Below are 26513 nucleotides of genomic sequence, written 5' to 3'. Positions count from 1 at the left end.
TTATGACAGGATAATGAATGCAGGAAGAGTGGTACACACACATCAATAGTGGGCTCTTGATCAGGTCCAGCTAATGGAGAAAATGACTTTTTTTTTTTTTTTTTTTTTGCTTAAGAGTGCTAGAAATTAAACTGGGCATTCAGCTTATGCCTTATAATTTCAGTACCTTTGAGACTGAGATAGGAGGATTGACAAATATTTGATGCTCCTCGGAGGCATATATAATGAGTTCCATGCTAGCATGAGCTACAGAATAAAACTGTCTCAAAAAAAAGTGTGTGTATATGGTAGGGTGGGATGGGCTGGAGTGGTGTCAGGCTGGGGAGGTGGCTCAGACAGTCAGTTCCATGCTGTGCAAGCAGAAGGTCTTGAATAGCATCCCCAGTACTAACGTAGAAAGCTGGGTTTCACAGCATGATCTGTAACCATGGCATTGGGGGGGGGGTAGGGTAGAGAAAAGCTCATTGGCCAGCCAACTAATCAAGTGATGAGCTCTAGGTTCAGCGAGACACCCGTTCTCACAAAACTAAGGTGTTTCTGGGGATGGAGGGTAGAACCATGGTCAAGATACATTATAGGCATGCGTGGAATGAATTGTCAAAGAATAAGCATTCTTAATTTTAAGAACAAAATAAACAGTGTGAAGAATAACTGTGGAAGACACTGTACACCAACCTCTGGCCTCCACTCCTAGCCACACAAGTGTATTCACGCATAAACACACATACCCCGGGCACAAATACACACCAACTAATAAGTAAAAAAAGATTATTTGGAATTAAAAGTCTCTCTGGGGGTAGGCACAGTGTCTCAGTGAGCACAAGTCAATCACTTTCGACAATCTGAGTTCATTGCCTGGGATTCACAGGGCGGAAGGTGCGGTAGGAAGTCTTACAGCCAGTGGTTACCCACCTACTGGGGCGTGGCCTCATATACTATGCCAATGTAGAACATGCATCTGCGCTCTTTCCAGTTGCTGGATTCAGTTCTCTGTTCTCTGTTCAAGCAGAGGATTCTGATTTGTGAGTTTACCCCTTAATAAATAACCATCTATTTCTCAATTCTGAGCTTGTGTGGGATTTCTTTTAAGCGTCCTTCCACAGGAAGGAGGGAACTGACTCCCATAGGCAATCCTATGATCTCTGCACACACACACACACACACACACACACACACTGCACCATGCACACTCGTGTGTACTACTCCTTGCACACACAAAAATAAATAATAACCACAGTCAACCTACATTTTCAATTCATTATTTTTTAAAAAAAATATGTCTGGAAAGAAGGAAAAGCCTAGTGTTTAGGAGAAGGAGAGACATCTAAACACAGATAGGTGCTGGGAGCCCTGAAACTTTATTCACAGGAGGCAGGATCTGCAGAAGGCTTCCCTGTACTCTACCCTGGCGTGAATCACTACCCTGTCGGGTATAGTATTGCTTGCCTATGGTTTCTGACATAGATTGTTCATACACTCAGAACTTGGCGTTAGATTACACCACGTAACGAACATTAGGGAGGAGAAAGCAAAATATAAAAATGAGACGCACACTGCCAAAAAGTAAAAGCGGATGAGGGGTGTAATCACACCACCACGCACACAGATGAAGAGAAGAGAGTGCCTCTTGAAAGTGGAGGCTGATTAATGTCATTAATGTTATATAGGCCTTTCATTTAGGAGTCAGAGGCTGTCTGGAATCCTCCGGGTCGTGAGAATCTACTTTACTAGGCTTTTAACATTACTAAGCACAATTCCAAAGGCCTGAGTCCTAGCAGGACCACTCCCCGACTGGAGTCGCTCACACCGATGCCTCCTTTAAAGAGAGGTTTATAAGCCCACTCCAGGGGTAATAACATGTTGCTCTTCTTTGGAAAGACTTTCATCCTTATAGAAGCCCTAGTAGCACTTTCAAAAGCCAATAATGCTGACTCCAGTTAATTCATGGTCTGCAAAACAGACCTAGGCTTCTGATGACCGACTTAAAACAGGCGTTGAGAGCTCTCCACCTCTGGGCTAACTGCACGCCAAGGTGATCAGAATGGACTCTTGACTCCTACTACTCCAGGAGGTAAGGGAGTGGGAAGAGACCACCCGGAAGGCAAAACCCAGTGACCGCATCCCCCTTCCCTCCTACGGTTAAGCAGGTGGTTTGTCTCTTCACGGGTGATGACACCCTTTTATAGGTCACTTTTACAGTCCTGCTATAAACTCGTAGTTTATTTTCTCTGTAGGGGTAAAGAGCAAAGCAAATGGTCGTATTACCCATTACAAGCTGAGCATCCTTTATCAGACATGCTCGGAACCAAAGTGTCCAGCTTCGGCTTTTTCAAGACTTGGAATCCACACATGAGATCTCTTCAAGATGGGGCCCAAGTCTAAACATGAAGTTCATTGTGTATCACAAGTACTTGAGGGCAGAATCAAGTCTGCACATGGTGTTTCAATAAGTTTATGCCCACGAACACACACACACACACACACACACACACCTATGTGTGAGCACCTGAACACAAGTTAATAAAAATAAACTCAAGAAGATTTTTTAAAAAAAAAAAAAAACAACAGGTGATATACTGCTTATAAACAACCCCTCCACATTTTACAGTACACATCCATCAATTTGTTTAGTAAGCAGATAGTCGGATTATTTATTAAGATGCATTTTCACATACAGTAATATCCACCACTTTTATAGATGGTACGCCTGTTATTCATGTAACCACCCTATAGCAAGAAACGGAATAGATCCATCGCCTCCAAAAGTCCCTTTCCGATCCTTCATAATTCGACCTCTCTCCTCTCCTCTGCAATCATCACTGATTAGATCACTGTTGCTGTCCTTTTCACCTGCTCCTTCTCTTCTCCCTCACGCTGGGGATTCAGTAGGTCTACCTATATGCTATGTGAGTGCTCTTACACTGAGCCCTTCTGTTATTTTTTTTTTTAATTTAAGCATGTGAGAGAGTGTACAGGCACGTGGGTTTCCAAAGAGACCAGAATAAGACAGGAGATCACTTGGAGCTAGAGTTACAGGAGGCGTGAGTTCTGGGAACAGAACTCCTATCCTCTACAGGGCAGCCTTCTTAACGACTGAGCTACTTCCCAGCCCTTTTGATACTTATTTGAGACAGGGTCCTATTACATTTCTCTGGCTGGCCCCATACAATCTTCTTGTCTCGACCTCCTCAGTGTTAGGATTCTAGGTATGCATTATCACATCTAGCTTGTGTTATATATGAAATTATACTGCAAGCAACTTGTTTTATACTTTGATTTTTTTTTTAGTCTAGTGTATTTCATTTAGAATAATGATTTTGTGTCCCTCTGTGCTGTGCTTTTTTTGTGACTGAGTTGTATTCTGCCATGAGCATGTAGCACAACTTGTTTGTTCCCTCCACAGTTAATTAGTTAATGGGCTTTGGGGTTGTTTTTAACTTTTGTCAATTCTGAGTAGAACTGTTATAGACATCTATACACAGGTTTCTATGTATACAAAAGCTTTTATTTCTCTTAGGAGAATTCCCAGCAGTTGGATTATTGTCCCCACGATATATGCTAAGTATATCAAATTGACTTATAACATTTTTGCTTCTCTTATATTCTCATAACATCGTGGAAGGAGCTCCTTTTGCTCCAGCATCTTCACTGATAATTTTTTTTTCTGTTGTTGTGGCCTTCTAGTACATAGGCAGAGATATTTCAACAGAGCTCCAGTTTGCATTTCCCTAACTATTAAAAATGTTGGACATCTTCTCAGGGGCTTGTGAACCTCTATACTGTGGACTGTGTTGTAAAGATTCTTTACATAGTGGCTTACATAGTCTTATATATCCTAGATAGTGATACTTCATCCAAATTGTATTCTATAAATACTTTCTCCCTTTTCATGGTTTTCTTCAATTTCTTCTGAGTTCTTGCTTGCTTGTTTCATTTTTGTTTTTGAGACAGAGTCTCTCTGCATAGCCCTGACTGTAGAACTCACTCTGTAGAGCAGGCTGACCTTGAACTCACAGAGATCCATCTGCCTCTGCTTACCAAGTGCTGGGATTAAAGGCCTGTGCCATCGCACCTGGCCGAAAAGCAGTTTGGGGTTGAAGAACAGTTTATCTGAGCGTCATCTGCAAATGTTGACCCTGGAGATGCAGCAATAAGTATTAATATATACATTGCATCTATCCGTTTATAGACTACTATTTTATTGTATATATTTTCCATCACTAAATATCACTTGAAGCAGGATTTGGAAAATGCACTACATAGCATTCTCTTAGCCACATCTTAGTTTAGCTAAGCCTCTGTTTGGGGGATATTTATATTAATTCCCTTCAAAGCAAAACAAAATAAGAAAGAAAAGAAATGCATGATCAATATACTTGCACAGAAGCCTCTTCTGTGCAATTATTTTCTTGGTATGAATGCTCACCACTGGGAAGGCCTCCAAAAGACATAGTGCTTACTTGCGATTGTCTCTTGGAAAGACCACCCGTGTCTTGAAGCAAAGACTCTGTCTTGTCCGCTGTGTCACACCTGTATGTGTGACAAAGAGCCTCACACTTACTGGAGAGAACTGTTGATGTTACTCCACTTCCTCTGTCCTGCAGACATCCATCTCCTTTGCTTTCCCAGATCAAAGAGGAGAAGACCTGCCAAGGAGATTCAGTCCAGGGCAGCTGAGTGGCAAGCCCAGTTGTTGCTCAACAATACCCTCAAGGGGCCCCACCCCCCTGCAGTTATAAAGCCCTAGTGAGGTGAGGTGGGGCAACCACAACTGGCACTCAGCCTCCAGAGCACCATCAAGGCACTGGCACACAGGCGCTATGGCAAACGACGTGCAAGTCCCGCTGTCCCCGCTGAAAGGGCGGCACGCTCCTGCAGGTAGGTCCCCCGCACCCACGTGGCTCCGGCAGCGGCAGGGGCTATCATCCTCCCAGAAGCAGCTCAGCAGAGCCAAGGTTGGCAGTCCACAACTGTCCCAGCAGCCTGAGCTCCTCTCTGGCTGTAGATGAGCTGGGACATACCCTCACCTGCATGAGTTACCTCCGTGGGGATAATACCCTACTCAGTGTTCGACCTCTCACGCTGCTTCTGTAAGATACCCGTGGTTAGGACGTCATACTAGCCCCGTGCAGAGAACAGTGCCCCTTTCCTGCTTCTGGAGTCTTTGGGGTTGGGCAAAGCTATCAGCACCTTGTAATAAGCACCCAGGGACTGGAGGGGCTCTGACATCTAGAGTGTCTCCTGTTGTTCAATGCATGCTCTTCGCATTGACTCTGTGGACTATAGACCGCGGTTCTCCTGTAACTACGTATATGTTTATATAGCTTGGCTAGCATGCACAGGCCTATTTTTAGTCAGCTTTACATTCTTCCAACTGCTGTCCTTGTCTCCTGACATCTCAAAAACTTGGCTGCTTTGTGCTGGCCTGTCTCCATCTACAAATCCTGTTGTTTTTATAATGCTTTGGTACCTCTCAGAGAAGGCTGAGGCCTCTGAGCCTCAGGCCCGCATGACAGACACAGGCTGTGCAGAGGATAGGGGATCTGATGGAGACCCAGTGCATTCTGGAAGGCAGCCCCGTAGACTAGACTTTTCTGACGTCTTCTAGACACAATGTCCAATCTCCTTTGTCAGTCTACTGACATGCTACCCTTGTACTTGTACTTAGCAATTTTTAACATTAAAAATGGAAAGGTATTGATGCGAACAAATGGGGGGGGCTGTGTTAGGGGGACTCGTATATTGGATAGAGGTAAAGAAATACGCCATTCCCTTCATGCCACCTCCACCCCAAGCCTTCAGATAATGAGCCAACTAAAAAAAAAAAAATCTTTTTGCTATAGTACGTTTATGCACAAAGTTAAACTTAAACACGTGGTTCCTTTGGCTTAAGTCAATTTCAAAAGTGCAAGTTTGAACACCACCACCGGGAACTGCCTGTCCCCGGCACTAATGGTTGCTAATTACTCTGTGTACATAGCGCACCATGACTCCATCAAGCATGTCACAATGCCTCCGGCATGACAATGAATTATTATGAACTGTGACACTGCAGATAAGAGGTTCTGGATGATTGGAACGGAGAGGCAGGCCGACCTGCATCCCCACTGAGCTCAAGAAAACAAAGGAGAGTCACCCTTCAGCTGGTTCCCCATATTTTTTTTTTAAGTCTGAGCCAGTTTGCAGTATTGCGAGTTGTTATTTATGGAACAAAACTCGTAAGATGCCAAGAATTCTATTAAATTTTCACCTGATATTTAGAAGCAAAATACAGATGTCTGGCAGTAGGAAGCTAACGTCATGCAGTGGGGAGGTAAGGCATGGCAGTCTAAATCTGACAGAGTAGGGTTTGAGCTTCACTTGTAATTTGTATCTCGGAGTCTCAGATTTTTTACCTATGGAAAGGGATAATAAGTAACAGCAATCTGGTAAAGCTATTGTGTGATGAGAAAGGACAGTGAGCATAAGTAAGGGATGTGACACTTGAATGTTGACCCCTTTAAAACGCAGGCCTCGCAAGAACCACTGTGGTCAGCAGAATGCAGAATGATCCTTCTGGACTCCAAGGCTCCCAGATGTGGGAGCCTCGCTGGCACCTGCTGCAGGACTCCGGGCAGAAAACAATTGCACTGGGGAAAGACACTAGCGATTGCCAGCATAGCTATGAATGAAGTCACTCGGAAATCAGCTAGCCATAACTCTCCGCCCCCTTGCATGTGTGCTGGGCACTTCCTTTATGTGTATTAATGTAACATGATATTAGCCTTGATTTTACATGTATGCCCTGGAACAAGACAATGTCAGCCATGAAGTAGCCTGGGCTCTAGGAAGCATAACTGACTTCCCCGCTGTTTTGGTTTACCTTTATCTTAGTGTTATAATAACCCCATTGCGTGAATGGCAGTACCAAAGTGTTGTGAGCAGAAGACGGTCCAGGGACGCCAAATGTGTGATGGATAGGAAGACAAACAGTGGCTCCTCAGGTCATCTCCAGTCCTGCACGTTTTAAATTGACTTAAGTCAAAAAATTCAGAAATGTGCTGTGGGTCAGCTGTGAACTGCCAGAGGCATTTTCAGGCTGTGAAGAAAACAGGAAAGGTTATGAGGAAAGGTTATCCTGAAGAATCCCAGAGGTGACCGTAAGCGCCTAAGGACCAGTGTCTTTTAAAACAAGCAAAATGGAGGGCGGGGTGGGGATGGCATAGGTCAGTGTGCATGCGTGCATACATCAAAGAATACATAAAAGATATTCTGTTAAAACAATAAAAATAGGCCAGGCTCATGCCTTTAATTCCAGCACTCAGGAGGCAGAGGCAGGAAGATCTCTGTGTATTCAATGACAGCCTGGACTACAAAGAAAATTCCTGGTCAGCTGTGAATCTACACAGTGAGATTCTATCCCCCCCACAAAAAAAATTAATTTTAAAAAGACATGAAAACTAAACAAAATGAAGGCTTGGTTTTTCTCAGTCCAGCTGGTAAAGTCGTGAAGAATAGGGTTGAACAGATCTGGGGGTTGAAAGAGAAGTGTATGAGATCCACTGCCCAAAACATCACGGAGAGGGGGGCTGATGACTGCAAGGGCAGCCACCAGTCGCTCAGAGTCAGTCTTACACCTGCATAACATAGAAACTCTTAGACACAGCAGCCGAGCTCCAGATAAATGCCGGTCTGCAGAGAAGCCACACAAAGGAGCACACTAAAAGTCAGAGAGGCCAAGAGACCCTGCTAACACCACACATCCCTGAGACTAGAAGGTAATTGGCTTTGTGATAAAATTTTCTTGCTCCAAAAAAGCCTCTTCTCTTGAGAATTTTTCAGGGGTCTTGATTGGCCACCAAAATTCACTGACAAGTCAACCCTGACTGTCCACTGAGTAGCCTGTAAGCATTGGCCTCTTCCTGAGGTCTTCAAGTAAGTTTTTAGCCATAAAGCAGAGTGTGGGCAAACTTCGTGTTTTCTTGCTTCCTTTAACACATTCCCCACAGTCTAGGGAGGGAAAGGGGCCAGTTTCTCTTACAGGCTGGTTTGGGGCTTATCTATTCACTGCCAAATACTGGGAAAAACCTTAACTAGAAACTGCATAATTTGAGACTATAGGATCGACCTTTGAAAAACTGCAAACCACAAACTCTACCACAAGAAGTCAGCTCTAACCCAAGACAGTAAGGGAAAGTGTCAGTCCTGCACCAACAAAGGTTTTCTAGCGAAACAACCCAAAAAAAACATCACTTTGTACTTCTGCAGATTCTAGTTCATTTTACTCGCCAAAAGTACTGACAATCTTATTGTATTTATATTCAAATTTGTATTTATGGCCCATTAAGATAGTAAACATATTCATATATTACTGTGTCTAATTGCAGTTGGTTTTACACAAATATTCTAGAGAAAATGCAGTCCAAATATGAAGCGGAAGGGGGGTGCATGTAAGTTTGAAAGGGTTGGTTTAGACACAGTGGCTCCTTAGAAAGACCTTCCAATCATATGTGGGGTCAAGAAAACAGGCCAGGGTGATTGTCGTAGGTTATAGTGGCAGTTTGTCTAGATCCTGTGAGACCAGTGTTCCCAGCAGAGCTTTGAAGATGACCCTCCCATAAACTGGTTCCAACTGGTTCACTCACCCCAAGTTTGTGAGAGCCTTATTCTATAAACCAGGGCATCCACCCACTGAACAGGGATATCTTCTGTCTTGCCAAATGAAATCGTCTGTTCTAAAAGTCTTTGCTTTACCCTTAAGAAGGAAGAACTCCTGCAGTGTGGGTTTCTAAAATATCCCTTCGTGTTTGGTTCCCTGTTAAGTGTGTACGCCCTTCCCAACGTGAGGCAAGTGATGGATTTTTTTTTTTTTTTTTTTTAGCAGCAGATTAGGAAGGTTAGGAAGACAGTAAGAACCTCATTGACAATGACCACGTGACCCGATTTCTGCTAAGTTCCCCAGGATTCTCCTAGGGTGCCCATGACAGACGAACCTCTTTCCCTTGTTCTAATGGGTCGTGACCATTGTACCAGCAATGTACTTCACACTGACTCACGTAGCTATTCTGAAACTTTTCTTATGTGAGATTCACTCTGCCCTCCCCTTCTGGACCAACCTGAAATAAACCTAAAGAATAGTAACTACTAGTTATCCAGCGCCTGCCATGCACCAAAGGGCTGTGCATCTTGTTTTAAGGAGTCCCCATTTTTTAAATTCGGTATTTATTTATATGTGTGAGCGGTGGTCTCCCCACTGCCAGCACGCACGCACGGAGGCGAGAAGACAACCACAAGAGTCAGATCTCATCTTCCGTCACGTAGGTCCTGGTGACCGAACTCAAGTTAGCAGGCTTGGCGTCAAGCATCCTTACCCACTGCTGTTTGGCCAGTCTGATTTACGTATCTTTATCCTCACAAATACCTCTGAACAGCGGGACTTACTCCCTTTTGAGGGATGCGGAAACCAAGTCTGAAAGAAAACTAGATATTTAGCTCACAGCCACTTTATGAGTCTGTTCTTTGTTAGCATGAAATACCGCAGACAGGCTAACTTTCTCAATAAAACGGGCTTATTTAGCTCCCGGTTCTGGAAATTGGCTCTCTGGTGAGACTTTATGGTAGAGGCAGGACTACTTGCACGAGAGAGCTAGAATCACCCACAGACGGCAAGAGGAAGATTGACAGGGGCCCCTCTATCACTCCCAAGGGCCATTCCCAACTGACGTAGGGATCTCCCAGGAGGCCCCACCACTTATCATCTCCTCTCCCTTTATCACCACCCTGAGGGCCAGCTTCCCACCTGTCAGCCCTTGGAGGACAAATTCAAACCACAGGCCAATCAATCACAGCAGTCTCGTGGCTTCGGGGAGTGAAGAGGCCTTACTTCACACAGTGTTTCCTCAAGACTCCTATGACTATGACATGACACCTGGCCCTGCAGAACTTCGGTGACCCTCACCTGCCTCAAGTGGTCCTACTGGATTGCACAGCTTCCTCCTTGTGACCCCCCCCTTTTCTCTCTCTAATTGCTCTCCTTCAGAAACTCTCAGAGTCCTTCCAAATGGACTAAACATTGCCGAAAACAAAGATCTAATGAACCACTTTAAGGAAAAAAACTCATATGATCATATCCATAAATGTTTTTTAAAAATTGCTGAAATCTAATATCTCTTCAAATAATAGAATAATATGGAATGATAACAGAAGGATAGTCCCTAAATGTGATGAAAATTCATAATGTGTGTATTATAGGAATAGATATGTAGGAATAGAAGGCCACACAAAGAATGTATTACATTTAATAAGGAAACACAAGCTTTAAAAATCAGAAAGACAAAAATGTCCACAATCACCACTATTTCACATTTTTCGAAAGGAGGCATATTATTCTTTGTAAATTATATTTTTCACCTAGAAAACCTATAGAAAGCTATAATAAGCAATAATAGAATTTGCTACAACTTAAGTATAAAATTAATTACAATAAATTTATTGTAATTAGATATTGTAATTTAGATATTCAGCTAAATTTTTCAGGTTCAAGTCTGTAGTTTGGGCATGAAGAGTAGACCTGATTTACAATAGCAATATCAACAAAGATAAAATGCTTACTAAAGGGGAACTTAAGCATAAGCCTACAAAATTAATCTGGACAAATTTCCAAGGGGCTCAGAAGAGGTAAACAATAGAAAACCACACATATTCTCAAATACAGAGCCACCAGGAGTATAATGACATGAATTTTCCTCTTTAACAATATCCATAAATTTACCCAAGTGAGGTAGTATAATCTCAGTTCTCAGGAGGTTAATGTAGGAAAGCCACAAGTTCAAGGCAACCCTGGAAAACACAGTAATACTGTATCTCAAAAGAAAAATCTTATCAATTAAAAATAATCAAAAATATATCAACAAGAATTTATAGGAAATTAGCTGAGCAGTGGTGGTGCATGCCTTTAATTCCAGCACTTGGGAGGCAGAGGCAGGTAATTCTCTGTGAGTTCAAGGTCAGCCTGGTCTACAAGAGCTAGCTCCAGGAAAGGTTCCAAAGTCACAGAGAAACCCTGTCTCAAAAGAATTTGTAGGGAACTGACAAATTTTTAAAGTTCTTAGAAAAAAGCCAATAGATTGTAAAATTCTTTAAATAAAATGTAACAAGATGAACTGTCAAGTATTATAGTATACTATACTTTAACTACAAATATAGTGATATCTGTACAAATTAATTGAACAGAAAGTTCAGAAATACTCATAGATGTACATGTTTTGACACACTCTTATATACTCCCATATATCTGTATATGTGGTGGTTTGAAAAAAATGGCCCCAAAGAGAATGACACTTTTAGGAGGTATGGCCTTGTTGTAGAAAGTATATCACCATTGGGGCGGCTTTGAGGTCTCTTGCTCAAGCTTCCCTCAGTGTGACAGTCAGTTCACTTCCTGCTGCCTACAAGATGTAGGACTCTCAGCTTCAGCACACCGCCATGCTCCCTGTCATGATGATAATGGACAAAACCTCTGAAAGTGTAAGCGAGCTATTGTGGGATATTTGTACACTGTATGATATAAAGAGGTATTGCTGTGATTGGGATAATAAAATCCTGAATGGCTAATAGTTAGGCAGGAGAGTAGAGTTAGGACTTCTGGGAAGAGAGAGAACTCTGGGAAGAAGAAAGGAAGATTACCCAGCAAGATATGGAGAAGAAACAGGAGATACAAGAGGGAAGAAAGGTAACGCCACGTGGCAGAACGTAGATTAATATAAATGGGTTAACTTAAGTTATAAGAGCTAGCAGGATAAGCCTAAGCTAAGGGCAAGCTTTTGTAATTAATAACAAGTCTCCATGTTGTTGTGAGCTGGAGGTCCCAACGAAAAAGCTTGCTACAGCGAGCCATCCCAATAAAATGTTTTATTTATAAGAGTTGCCATGGTCATGGTGTCCCTTCACAGCAACAGAAACCTTCCCAAGATAATAATTTTTGTGTACATATATATGTGTATGTGTGTGTGTACATATATGTCTAAGAACTTAGTGTACAATAAAGGTGCATTTCAAATTGACAGGGAAAAGATTAATTTGCAGTATGTGGACCAACTAAAACAATCTTACATCAAACCAGTTGTGTGGTGCGTGCCCCTAACTGTAGCCCACAGGTGGTAGAAGCATGAGGACTTGGGGTCTGAGGGCAGCTTGGGCTACACAGGGAGTCCTGGGTTCATAGCAAAATCCAGTCTCAACAGCCTCAAAACAAAGAAAGACAAAGTTGCCTCTTCTTTTGACTTGCATCAACTGTATCATTGAAGGACCAAGGATATATGGGTGTAGCCGGAGCCTGGCTTCACAAGATGAAGCCACTGCATGTCTAGAAGACAGCAGAGAATGGTCAGCAAAAATCCCATTTCCTTACAAATCCAACAGGGTCTGACAAGTCTACATAAGAATAATAAAGGTTTGCAATGGGCAGACATTATCAATAAGGAAAAAAGCAGTAATTGGTACAATTAATCACTTTGCATTTCACAAACTGCTCCTAAAATTCAGTAAGAGATGAAAGACTAGTAATCCAGTTGTGGGGGGGGGGGGGACAAAAGTCACGGAAAAGAAAATACAAACACCCTTCTAAAACAAGCTTGAACTGTAATAACGAAAAGGAAATGCAAATTAAAGCAACGAGATACTGTAACTTGGAGTTTGGGGACAAAAGCCTTGGCTCTGGCAGCCCCAAGTAGCTAAGTTTGGCCATTGTCCCCAACATGCCAGTTAAAGACATGAGCGGTGATCAAAAGCAGAGAAGAGATTTGATCTGTGTGCTTCGGGAAAAGGAACAGATGAAGAGATCCAGGGACCCCAACGTCATCTTCCAGGCCCTGGCATGAGCCTGAGGCTTATGATTTATTATTTTTTATATTAATGTATGTATGTGTGAGTCCAGAAAAGGTTATGAGCGACCCAGGTGACTGAGCTAGTGTGGATGCTGGGACGGAACCAGTTCTCCCCAAGATTGCAAGCACTCTTAGTGCGGATCCGTGTCTCTAGTCCCAGGCAAAGCTTTAGGTTTAAATACAAGGAGAATCAGGAAGGATCATGTGAAGCCATTTTCTTTCCCCAACCAAGTCATCTGACTCCTCCCACTTTCTAACACCTAGGCATAAGGCAGGTGACCCAGATGAAGGCAACAACACAAAATGAAGGCTGGGATGCTGGGCTTCCATCCTGCTTTCAGTTACTTACTTACAGAACCCAAGACAGCTTCTCCGTGTCCCTTACAATTCTAATCTTTAGCTTATTAGTTGATAAAACACAACCTTGTCTAGCTCATTGTCTGGAGAAACAATTGCTACCATAGTAGCTGGTGAGACTGTAAACTAGTGTAACCTCTGAGAGGGCCAGTTCAGCCAGATTTAAGAAAATTCCAAATACACGAAGCAAAGTCACTTCTAGAAATAGAACGCACAGATAGCCGTGTGCTAGTACAAAGCCATGTATAAAAAGGATGCTCATCGCAGCTGCTCTGTCTATGAATTAGAAAGAAGCGAGACACTTAGCATTAGCAAAGTGGCTAAGTCAACACAGAAGCTTTTCATATGGAATTGCAAAACAGATATTAAGAAGAAAGACACACTGGGCGGTGGTGGCGCATGCCTTTAATCCAACACTCTGAAGGCAGAGGCAAGAGGATCTCTGTGAGTTTGGGACCAGCCTGGTCTACAGAGCAAGTTCCAGGACAGCCAGAGCTACACAGAGAAACCCTGTCTTGGGGTCAGGGAGAAGAAGGGAAAGGAGAAGAGGAGGAGAAGAAGAAGGATGGAGATATGTAGAATAAAGAGAGAAATGCGGAACATTCTATAAAATGTGTGGTTAAGGCAGGGGGAAGGGAGAGGATAAATCAGATAATAGAACAGTTAGTATCTTATTCTACCATTTAAAACAAAGAATGTGTCTAATAACATCTGTTGGTGAAAACTAGGATCTCAGAACTTGGAATTTAGCAGTGTCCAGGGAGACTGTCTGCAGGCTGGGAAGAGATGGTGGCAGAGAGTCACAAATCTTTTCCTGTTTCCTTATCTGTGCACCTTCTGCACTTAAATATTAATATTTATAAGAAGAGTGATAAAGTCAGCTTGAGACACAGGTTTTCTTTATTTTCCACACTGGAATTAGTTTTAGAGAATTGCCCAAGTGGCGTTTCCATGAAGAGAATTTATCAGGTTCAAACAAATCAACGTCCCCGTAGCCACTTTTCATTTGAGCGTGTCAGATTTTAGATGTGTGATTTTTCTGAGAAAGGAGGGAAGTATTTTGCAATCTGAAGCGGGCTGTTCCTTTTCCAACGCTGATTTCAGCTGACACCGTTAAACACTTGAATTGCTTTTAGGTCGTCTGTAGCCTAATTAACACTAATTGAACTCTTGAATGGCGTGACTATTAATACAATTTAATTACTCATTAGAACCTCAGAGCTTAGCCAACATGGAGGTTTGGGGTCTGAGATGAAGGTGGCTATCCCCTGGAATTCAGAGCCCTTCGTTTGAGTTAAATGTCTGTTAACACCCTGAAATTTGGCTCATCTCTCAGAATCTGACATTTGAAAGCTTCCGTTGAAAAAAACAAAAGTGCAAGCCATGCAAAAGCTTTAATCTTGTGGGAAAACAGAGGGGTCACATTGTAATTATGGGTTGCTATCTTGAAGAATGTAATTGGTTTGATAACAAAGGACAAAAAAAACCTGTTTTTCAGCTAAATGCCTAAGGGAGTGTGTTGTTATTCTTCCTAAGTCTAAGGCGTGACCTTCTGCCTTTTCAACCTCGTTTCCACCTCTCTGAGCAGAATAAAGCAAACCCCAGACCTTCCCTGCTCCCTGCCCTGGTTTCCTTAGATTTTCTTTTTCTTTAATTCTGTTGTTTAGATAGAAGTGTTTTTTCTATGTCAATCTGGAAACTCATGTTAGATGGGAGTCCTGTCTGAAAAACAAAGCTGTTCTCACGTGCACGCCTGCTTATTGTTCCAGTGAAAGCTGGAGGCATGCGGATTTCCAAGAAACAAGAGATGGGCGTTTTGGAAAGACACACCAAAAAAACAGGACTGGAGAAAACAAGGTAGGGACTGCTTATAGTTCTGCTCCCAGAAGTTATTCGGGGACAAACCAAGGCCCCCAAGAATTTCGGGGGAGGCAGCCAGGCTTGGGTAGAGGCAAGCATCACAATGAGTATTGGTTCTGGGGTACCAGCTGGAGGGTTTCCCCCTTACACCCTACCCATGCTCCTCTCTGCAGCCTCCCAGCTGCCTCCTAAAGTGGTCCTAAATGCATCCAACCCCAAAGATCATTCATTCATCTTATTTTCTTTAAAATACTGCACCTCCTCTGGCCTTTCTCATAACGTGCTCTATGATATGAATAAAGAATAACTGCCTCTAAAATTTTGAAATCGCCATTCACTTATTTAAGAAAATAGTCACTGCACCCTGGCTAGTTTTATGTCAACTTGACACAGGCACAACACAAATGACACAGTCACTTGGGAAGAGGAAAGCGCAGTAGAGAAGATGCCCCCACCAGATAGGCCTGTAAGCAAGCCTGTGGGAACATTCTCTTGCTTGATGACTGATACGGGATGGCCCAGCTTCCTAAGAGAAGCTAGCCAGTACACAGCATCCCTCCATGGCCTCTGCTTCAGTACCTGTCTCCAGGTCCCTGTCCTGCTTGAGTTTCTTTTTTTTTTTTTATTTTATTTATTTATGTTTGTTTGTTTTTGGAATAAGTTTCTCCATCTGCATGTATCCCTGCACACCAGAAGAGGGCATCAGGGCATCAGATCCCATTATAGATGGTTGTGAGCCACCATATGGTTGCTAGGAATTGAACTCAGGACCTCCGGAAAAGCAGTCAGTGCTCTTAACCACTGAGCCAGTCCAGAGTTCCCTCAGTGATGAATTGTTACCTGGAAATGAAAGAGGAACCAACCCTTTCCTTCCCACACTGCTTATGGCCATGGTGTTTATCACAATGATTGACACTGTGACTATGACCAAGCTTGAAGGCATACCAACACTGGGGGTGTTTCCCTCCCTCCTTCTTCTACCATGACCTTGACATTATAAAGTTAGAGGTCAGAGCTGGTGTATCCTATACACACATGGGCTGATGACTTGCTTAAGGAAAATGAGTGTATTTAGAAAAGAAATGAACACACTGACCCAATTCCTCCAAGTAGCACAATGAGGGATGATGCTTCAGAGATTGGTTTCCATGGAGCACTAGGGAGTGATTCAAAAGGAATTGTTTAAAAGATGCTCAGAAAACCTGATTAAGTCTCACAGAGAGAATGTGGAGGGAAACAGACGTAATTTCTTTGTCCCTTTCATACCAAATTATTGGTCGTGTGTGTGTGTGCGTGCGTGTGTGTGTGTGTGTAGTGTTTAAGCACATGTATGCTCACACATGTGGAGACCCAAAGTTTCCATCAGGTGTTTCTCAACCGTTCTCCACTTTATTGAGCTCACTGCTTTGGCTGGTATAGACAGCCAGTTTGCCCCCAGGGTTCTCCTGCCTCTGTGTCTTAAGTGCTGAGGTTATAGTCAGGCTCCTCTGTCTACCTGGATGTTTGTGGGCTCTAGAGATCCAAACTCAGGTCCTCGGGCTTGTATGGCACGCATTTTCTCCACTGAACCATCTTCCCAGCCCCCTAGTAAAGTTATTTTTAAATTACTTTTCAAAGTTTTTTTTTCCAATATGCGGTAAGGATTTTTGTAAAGGATTTCACACCCGAATGAAAGAATGAACGTGGAACTTTAAATTTTCAAGAGTGAGACCCACACAGTGCTTATCTTCTCACCCAGCATCCAGGGCAGCTCCCAGGGTAATAAGTACACACGCTGGAAATGGTATCAGACTGCAGTGACTCGGAAGATGGTTAAGTCAGGGAGCCTGCCTTGTTCTTAAGAGTGCCAAGCAGAAGCCCAGTTTACCTTTATACCAGTTCTTTAAGCCTGGGGCTCTGAAGAATTAAAATGGTCAAGCAATAGACAAGTCATTGATTTCTCTGCACTTCAGAGAAGCAGGGCCTTACTATTAGCTCTCAGTTCAGCTGGGCAGGAGTTGGCTAAAGAGTAGCGAGGTGGTGCTCAGATGACCAGAGCGTGTTTGCTAATGGTCACAGGTGACTACAGAATTTAAACAATGGCACCTCTCGCCCTGATGCCCACCTGCCAGGGTCAGATTCAGGTTTCAAAAAACCTGTCAACTTATAGAATGGCTGGGAGTCACTACCAATGAGTTGGAAAAAGTTAGTGTCTGAGAAGACATGACAGGTCAGTAGATTCTCCTTCACTGTGACTACCCTCCCCTCCCCGGCTGAGCATAGAATCCTCGTCTACTTTCCTGACAATCACTCCTTTTAGAGAACAATTTTTATTTTTGTTTGTATGCTTTTTATGTTTCAAGGTAGGGTTTCTCTGTGTAGCCCTGGCTTTCCTGAAACTCTCTCTATAGAGCAGAGATATACCTGCCTGTGCCTCCTGAGTACTGGGAATAAAGGCAGATGCCACCATCATCCGGCTACAGAATGGTTTTTAAAACACAGGAAACACTTCTCTCACAATCATTGGTCTAGATCCCTAATAGCTTCTAGCAACCAACACAAACCATTTAGAAAAAAGATGCACAAAACACAGAATTCGTTTAAGACACTGCACTGTGGACTTGGGCCTGACTGAAACCTTCCTATGACACAGCTTGACCAGAGAGAAAGAAGGTAGACACAAGAGAACACATGCTATCATGGCTCATTGTATGAAATCCAAAGACAGAACTGGTGGTCTTTGCAGGGAACTGATTATTCCTAGAGGTCACTGATTTGACATGTGTTTTAGTTTATGAAACCATGACTAAGACATGTATTTTATGTATGCATAGTATATGCCAATGAAAAGATAAAAATCAATTATAGTAGGAACTTGGTTTACAAAGTGTGGTGTGGCACATGCGGACTTGGAGGCAGAATGTTGTTCTCTAGGTGTTGCTGAGCACAGTAAAAACCTGCAGGAATCATTTAACCTCTTCAGCAGCGGTATTTTGAAAAATACAAAACTTGGGTGTGTGTGTGTGTGTGTATAATTTGTGTGTGTGTGCATGTGTTTGTGTGCATGCATACACAGAGAGCAGATGACAGCTCCAGGTATTGTTCCTCAGAAACAATTTGCCTTTTTTAATAACAGGTTTTCTCACTGGCCTGGGCCACCAAATAGGCAGGGCTGGCTGGCCAGCAAGTCCCTTTCTTTACCTCCCCAGTGCTGGGATGACACCTCCATACCTGGCTTTTCTTTTTTCTTCCCTGTGGGTTTTATAGATCAAACGCAGGTCTATCAAGCACTTTACGGACTGTAACTTCTCCCCACCCCAATAAGTCACTTTGTGGGAGTGGTGCTGGGGGCTGAATCTAGAGTCTGTATAAACCGGGGCCACACTCTACCAACCACTGAGCTACATCCCCAGTCCCAAGCTTTGGCTCTTATTTAAAGACCCTTTTCATCTTCACAGTGCCATCGCAAACGCTGCCAAAATCCAGATGCTGGATGCTCTGAACGACACACTGGACAAGGTGAGCCATCCGCGCGGCGACTCACATAAAACTCTGACACTGTATTTGGTGGACCCAGTGGATCAGGTGGCTCCTGTGAGCCGGCAGATGACTAACAGATATTTTCCAGCCCCTGAGTTTGATGTCCTTGTGGAAGAAATCGATCTGTTCTCCGTTAGAGACACATAAAATAGTTTAAATGAGAAAAACTGTTTCATTTAGAGATTCTCTCGAATCCCTGAAGTGTCTATTAATAAATCACTTCTAAACAAGGTAGGGAATGATGAAGTGAGAGCCATGATTCTGAGTCTATAGAACTTTTCGTTTGTCCTCCCAGATATTTCTCAGGGACTGGCTTGTTTTTTACAAAGGCAGCATGGTATACTGGGACCCTTCTCCTGTACCTCAGCATCTCCACAGGAAATATTTGATTTGTGGCCATGGTGGGTAATGGTGTTTAAGGGCTGAAGGCAGTCAGACACCAGCTGGGTTTGTCTAGTAAAACACGTGTAAAGAGGGTGACCATTACTATTTTTCCTTCTAGATCTTGAATTTATCCCAAGTAGCTCAAATAGCACAAAAAAAAAAAAAGTCATATTGAGCAAACAGCAATTTGGGGTTTGGGCTCTGCAGTTGGTCCCATCCCCAACCCCATGCACCCATCTTTCATCCATCTGTCTGTCCCCCCATCTTCACTCCCCATCCCTATTCCTACCAAACTCTGTAGGTAAACTTTATGTTCCCTTGTTCTATTTTCTCAAAGCAAGTGCATGGATCCTAAGGGTAATAAAGAGGACCACCCTCTTTCTTCTGCTCACCCACTGACTGAACAAACAGGATGGTGTTGCCTCTGTTTAGCAAGGACTTGAAGTCGTAAGGGCATTTCCGACTTCTCTCCCACACTACTGAGAATCAGCAATTATTCTGAAATAAACCAGTAGACAGATCAGCAGGGAAAGGCCTAGAAGTTTATTGCATGCCCAGGAGCTAAACAGAAGAGTGAATGTCCAAGAGCCCAGCACAGAGTAGGAGCATACACCCTTGCAGCATAAAGGAAAAGGACGTGGAGAACGTGAGCGATGCAGAATATGAATCACTTTTAGGGGACTGAGTGGCTAGAAGAACAGCCGACAGCCTGCTACCAAGTCTGCTCTGCTCTGTGTGTGTGGGTCAGCTCTTGCCTCCCTTCCTGAGGTCTGCATCTGTTTCTTGGCTCTCAGATATCTGGGACAGAGATTCACAGCAGCGGAGAATGTCCTGGAGGGTCTGGCCTTTGGGTAGAAAGAGGGCTTCAGTGGGAGCCCCTCCTGCACCTGTCGCCTACTAGGCTTTCTCAGTGTGTGGTATCAGTGTGCCAAGGGGCCATACTTTGAAGTATTGTGTTGCCAAAATCAGGATCTGAGGAGCAGCAACTCAGCTCTAGAAAGAGTCATGCCCCCCCCTTTCTCTGTGATATTTATCTGTCTGTCTCTGTGACTGTGTCTGTGTGTCTGTCTGTGTGTCTGTGTGGTCTTATGTGTGTACACAGAGACCAGAAGAGGGTACCAGGTATCCTCTATCAGAATCCACCCATCCCTTTTTGAGGCAACTACCTTTTTTTGTCTTCCATTGCACTTGTATATACACAGGGTACATAAGAATAAAAATTAATCTGTAGGATAGGTGTTATAAAACTTTTATTCCTAACACTTGGGAGGCAGAGGCAGATGGATCTCCATGAGTTCAAGGCCAGTCTGGTCTACATAGCCAGTTCCAGGACAGTTAGGACTACATAGATAGACCCTGTCCTAAGCCAAAAATAAAAAAGAGATCTGTATCTTTTTTGATGTTGTCCTCTTGTATTAAGGTGGTTCCTCCCCCATACTACACATTATCATGAAGACCTAACTATTGGTCAGAAGAAATGTAGTAGTATAATTGAGGAGCATATTTTTTATATTTGCTAATATTCTTTCTCACTTTCGGCTAGTTAGTTTGAGTCCCAAGAGCCCACGATGTTCCTGACCTTGATTTTGTAATTGTCTAAGATGACTATTTCCTATAAGGCTTCACCAATCATTCAGTCATTTGTCTACCAACCTGGGGTTTAAGACTTGGGAGATTGGAAGCACCCCCCACCCCAAAGGGCTGGAACTGGATTAATCTAGGTGAGGAGCAGCCTGAGCATTCTCCTCCCACTGTTTTTCCACATAGACTTGTTTCTCTCACCCCACCCTGCTGTTGCTGCTTCTCTGCCTCTCCCATCAGCTCTCCCCACCCACCTCGCCACCCCTACACAGAATATTTCCACTGTGCAGTGGCCGCACACATTGCCTGATGTCACTGTAGAAAAGGCGTTGTGTGACCCAGATGCTTTCTGTGCTAGCATCTGGGAGACCTGGTCGTGGCTAACTTCTGCCAGTCACTTTCAAAGGCAAGTTGACTTTCAAGATGTCATATCGTTCCTCAAAGATTTATGGCTCCTTAACTTTTCTTTTTAAGACAGAGGGGGGAAAAGATACATTTTTGAGTTGTGTTCTCAGCACACAAAGGTATCTGATTAAACATTAACAATTTTTATGTTATGTAGATGTGTGTGACATTGGAGTCTGATTAAACTTCAGTGACATTTTCCAAATCACCAGGCGTTGGGTCATCCACTGGCCAAAGTTGCCCAGCTGCCTGTGAAATGGGATCCTAGGAAGGAAAACTATCAAAGGCGTCTGTGAAATTAGGAGAGTTCCTCTCATTCCACAGATTAACATCTCCCTCGGAGTGTCCTTGAAGGTCACTGATGTGGACTGTGTGTGTCGCTTTAAGTGCTTTGCTTAATAGGCTGTGGAAATGTAAGCGCCAACCCTGGAGTCAGAACTTAACAGCCAGGGAAGATGAATGGACGAGCTGGCATGCGCTCAGACCACCACACTTCAGCCTCAGAAGCAGAACCTGCCCTGGGTCTCCTTCCCTCTCGGGTTTACTTCAGAGCTCCAGGCAGACACGCTTTGAGCAGACCTCCATGCTGGTTGTCTTCCCTGAAACTAAAAATAGGGGTTTTGAACTCACAGGTGTCTACAAGGAAGGAAAATTCTCAACACAGAATCTCTCTCGTGTATTCATGTTCAGTGTCACCCCTGTAATGAAGCCAGGAGGCAGAATACACACACACACACACACACACACACACACACACACACCTCAACCTTGAATTCTTCCTCTTGTGTTCTATTAGGTGTTGTTACCTTGGTGGCTCGGACAAGAAGCAAGTTTTATTCTACTAACACTGTCCCTTTATGCTGACCATTGATTAAAACTCTAGAACTTTCCCAAGATGCTAGACTAAATATAGATGGTTGTAGACTGTATTCTAGAAACTGACTTCTATTTGTTTCCAGTTCGGTTTTGATAATCTAATCTCTGTACCTTCAAAGACAAATAATCCATAGCAAAGAACCTGATCTCAGGTAGCCCAGGCTAGCCTCAGACTCCTGGTCCTCCTGACACCACCTCCCAAATGCTGGGTTTACAGGTGTGCCCCAGAACATCTGGCTAGAAGACTATTTAAGACGCTCTGTCTGTAACCATGACACTTCTCCATCAGAATGTTCCTGCTGACTGGGACAGGGATATGTCAACTTAACTATACTGTCATTGTAGTATTGTCATGAATCTCTGGTGCTGACCCCACCCCCAAAACCTACACACTTTTAGTTTAACACTTGTTTTGTGTTGTTTTTGTTTTTAATACTATTTGTGTTCATTCTTTGAAAATTTCACACAGTGCGTTTGGATCGTGTCCACCCTTCCTCCCCAGCTCCTCTCAGATCTTCCCCCACCTACCAACCTACCCAATTTTGTGTCTTTGTTTTTAAACCCATCGAGTCCAATTTGTGCCGCCCAGATGCTCTTGAGCATAAACCGTCCCTTAGACGGTGGCTGGCCTACCAGAGATGACATCCCTAAGAAAACCGACTCTCCTTCTAGATAGGTGTCTGATGTGTTTTCTTAATTGATGATTAATGCAGGAGGACCCAGTTCACTGTGGACAGAGCCGTCTCTAGCCTGGTGGTCCTGGGTGCTATAATATAGCAGGTTGAGCAATCCATAGGGAGCAAGCCAGTGAAAACATCCCTTTAATGCCTCTGCATCAGTTCCTGCTTCCCTGTTCCTGCCCTGCTTGGGTTCCTGTCTTGACTTCCTTCAGTGACAGACTTAGCCGGAAGCAGATGATGAAATAAACCCTTTACTCCCCAAGCCGCTTTTGGTGAACTAAGACAAAGAGTGTTGTTTAATGGATACCATGTTTCGGTTGGGAGATCAAGTTCCATAGATTAGTAGCAGTGGGGATGATACAGCAATATGAACATATTTAATGTTACTGAACTGCAAAATACTTTTATAAATAGGTAAAATGATCAATTTTATATCCTATGTTACCACGATTTTTAAAACAACCCCCAGAAATGAAGCCCTTAAGTTGTTTAAGATGATCCACGACAGGGCCGCTAACAAATCCATGCTTACGGGAGAGACAAGGGGCTCTGGCGCTGTCCCTCTCTCCTGGTTTCCTAGCTCTGCCCATTGTCTCTCACACCTAAAGGACGATGACAAGTGTGGCGTTCTCCTTCCTGTCCCAACTTCCTGTCTTGGCCCTCCTCATCCCAACTGATCACCCAGACCGCAGTACTAGTAGAGGCTCCCTTTGTTTTCCTGCTCCCTTTACCTCACATTTGACCTTCGCTAACTTGCCAGGTGTCCTTCCTGCCTGTGATGTTTTTTATGGGATTTAAAGTCAACCTGAAATAACCCATCTGTTTTAAATGAAGCTAAAAACACCCACTCTGGAACAAACCACTAAAGTCAGTGACCCCCGAAATTTCTTTTAGGTTCTAATGTTAAAAGAAAAAGAAGACACAATACTCTCCCTTACCATACTGCAAAACACATATACACTAATGATAATTGCTCTGACTTAAAAAATAAATAAGTCCCCCATTCGTTTTCAAACTTTAAAGCAACATTTATAGCTGATATTAAATTATTTTGATCCCTTCTGCTGGAAAGCCAGCAGGGGTCCATCCTTGGGGTTAATTAGTATATACTGTATCTACTCACTGTAAAAGACAAAGTAGAAAAATACTTATAAGTAAAGCACTAAGAATTTCCCATGATCCTATTCTCTGTGTATTCAAAATCCCATTCTGTGTGTGTGTGTGTGTGCGTGCATGCATGTATATTCACATGTGCATTTAATGATCGAAAAAAGACTTCTCAGAGTCAAATTTCATATGAAAGTCAATGCCCTTTGCAATAGCTCGGCCAGAGGTACTTGAGAAGAGATGGGAGGCACACGCTCTCCCTAGTTTAGAAGACCCCATCAAACAATGTGCTACTTTGAGTTCTAACAGTCTATCTCCCCCTTTATTTAGCTTGAGTGTCAAAACAAGGACAAATTCAATAGTGATATATTAAGCGCCCAGCAAGCCAAGGCCCCACTTCCTGACTGGCTAACAGCCATGTCTTGCTTGAGGTACTTTGGGACAATATTGATGAGCTTGGAAACCCAAAACTGAACAGACACAAAGGTCACTGAGTCCAGATTCTTCTTAGGAATAATGCGCAAATCACTCAGCAGCTCTGAAACCCTCCCCGTCTTAATCTGCGCTGAGTGTAAATCCCAGGGGATCTTTGGTCGATGGGAAATTCCTCTGACTGTCAGAAAGTTTCACGGTCTGTGTTCATCTGAATGCACTTCCTCACAGCCGACTAATGAGAATCGTTTTCACCTAAAACTAGTAAGCTGCTCCTCAGTGTTCCTTCATCAGGCTGTGTAGTTTGAACCAGGTGGAAGGGCCACTCCTTACATTGATGTTTTCTAACTTCTTTCAGAGGGTCTTTTTCCTCGTAGTTTGATAATTAAATAAATAATTGTCCCATCCTCAGAACCTCTCCATTAAGGTCGCCACATCCTTCTTAGAATATAATGCTCTGTGTTTGTTACACACACTAGTGCTCAAGTCACCTGCTGCCACAGATGGGGGTCGCCATTTCTGCTTTTCAAGATGGAACCTCAAAAACAAATATACAGCCTGGTGTGGTGGTGCATGCTTCTGATCCTAGCCCATTGAAGGCTGAGGCCGGAGGATCATGAGTTCAAGACTTTGACTTATATATGTCATATGTCCTTGTGATAAAAGTTAAAGACATGCTAAGAAGGAAACAACAGTGTAGCACATACACTCCTGTGGGCTGAAGACTGGAAGTGCTGTGAAAGGAAGGTCTTGACAAAGCAAAGAAAACTGTGACTTGACCAACTGTATGGATTTTTTTTTACTGTAATATTGTATAACCCAATGGATCCAATGTGTAATTTCTTCTTTCCTTCTCATTCTTAGCTCAACCATAAATTTCCAGCAGCAGTTCACACAGCACATCAAAAGCCCACACCTGCTCTGGAGAAGGCCACTCCCCTGAAACGGGCCTACATTATCCAGCAGCCTCGAAAATGACAGGCCGGGATGTAAAACTCAGCCATCTGGTCAACCTTCCTGTTATCTGACAGCTCAAGAGAAATGACCAACACTTCCTGTAGGCCTGCTGCCCTTACTTGGTAAATAAAACAGCTTTTGTATCTTCCCTTTTTACTTTGGATAATAAAGTTCCCAAAATTATAAATCCAACACATTCCTGGGCTCCTCCTGAATACTGACTCCGAGTTATTACACACAGGTTCAGTTCTCCTTGCAGACAAAGGTGGGGGTGGGGGGAGAACACACTGAGTTTTTGCAAAAACTAAAATTCTATGCAGACAAAGGAATACATCTTTCAGTTTGTTTGTCTTAGGATGGTGACGTTTTCACTTAAACTGAAATGATTGTCTCAATTTCCTACATAAATACATAGTTTGTTTTAGAGGTTTGGTGAAGAAAGACAAAAATAATTAAACTGATTACACGGTTCCTTATGCCAAGGAATCAAAGATGGAAGGTAAATTGATCACAAGCATATTTTCCCCCAAATATTATTTTGGTAGAAAGTCGTTGATAAACTCCCAGAAGGTGGATGCTCTAGCCTGAGGAGATTGTGAGACTATGGTGTACTAGTCTGGGCCCCTTTAGAGGCATGGTGCAAAGTAAGGGTTGTCCTAACTAAGCCTGCTCCAGCTTCCCTACGACCCTACCACATGGCTAGCTCCTTCTTATGCTTGGGTGACAGTAGGGGACAGTCACATTCCTGCTTCACAGCAGTGGCTATCACTCACTGTCGCACCATTCTGCACCTCATACTCTCCAACAATCAACTCTTCTCTTTACTTAGGGAAGTAGATCCCCACTTTGCCCACCACCACCTATCATCTTTCCAGTTAGCTTCCCCGAGGGCAGCGATTCTCAACCTTCCTAATGCTATGAGCCTTTACTATAATTCCTCATGTTGTGGTGACCCCCGGCCATAAAATAACTTTTGTTGTTATTTCATATTGATATTGCTATGAATTGTAATAGAAATATCTAATATGCAGAATATCTCAGATGTGACTCCTATGAAAGGGACATTTGACACCCCCTCCCAGGGTCCCAAGCCAACCCATAATGCCCTGCTACTATGTACCCTACTATTGAGTCTTATCTGGGAAGCCTAAGGCACCTGGTAAACTCTGGTGGGGTGATGGGACAGATCAGCTACTTCCTCCTCTGGATTGTTAGGATTTTTTTCAGAAATAAGAAAATTTGTTGGGGAGAATATCAATGTTTCAGTCAATATCAGCATGAGTCCAAAAAATAATCCTAACCACTCCACCTCGGCTTAACCCAGGTCCCAGTACTCTGAGCTATTGTCAGAAAATTCTAAGGTTTAGGGGGCAGGGTCCTACTTCTGTCTCTCACCGATTCTGAAACCTTAAATAAACCACTTACCCTCTGTGACCCTTGTCAAATGGATGCAATTATACATGTCTCCCCAGCTGAAACCACGAAGTCAAAG

At 43.3% G+C, this 26513-nt stretch overlaps 1 protein-coding gene across 1 annotated transcript; it reads left to right on the top strand.

The window, feature by feature from the left end:
* Positions 1-4783: 4783 nt before the first annotated feature.
* Positions 4784-25201, top strand: Dapl1 (death associated protein like 1). Its single transcript, XM_057755774.1, has 4 exons — positions 4784-4878; positions 14990-15077; positions 18518-18578; positions 24929-25201. The coding sequence occupies exons 1-4, from the start codon at positions 4821-4823 to the stop codon at positions 25040-25042; spliced, it is 321 nt and encodes a 106-aa protein (XP_057611757.1). The 5' UTR covers positions 4784-4820; the 3' UTR covers positions 25043-25201.
* Positions 25202-26513: the final 1312 nt, after the last annotated feature.

Source organism: Chionomys nivalis, chromosome 22 (genome assembly GCF_950005125.1).
Source record: "Chionomys nivalis chromosome 22, mChiNiv1.1, whole genome shotgun sequence".
Lineage (NCBI taxonomy): Eukaryota > Metazoa > Chordata > Mammalia > Rodentia > Cricetidae > Chionomys > Chionomys nivalis.
The sequence above is the reverse complement of the archived record's forward strand: the minus strand, read 5'-3'. Positions and strand labels throughout refer to the sequence as shown.

Bases quoted from the DNA above. Each gene is read 5' to 3' on its own strand.
- Dapl1 (XM_057755774.1), top strand. From the start codon at position 4,821: ATGGCAAACGACGTGCAAGTCCCGCTGTCCCCGCTGAAAGGGCGGCAC. The intron at 15,078-18,517 runs GTAGGGACTGCT...TCATCTTCACAG, and splicing joins ACAGGACTGGAGAAAACAAG to TGCCATCGCAAACGCTGCCA. The intron at 18,579-24,928 runs GTGAGCCATCCG...TCTCATTCTTAG, and splicing joins TGAACGACACACTGGACAAG to CTCAACCATAAATTTCCAGC.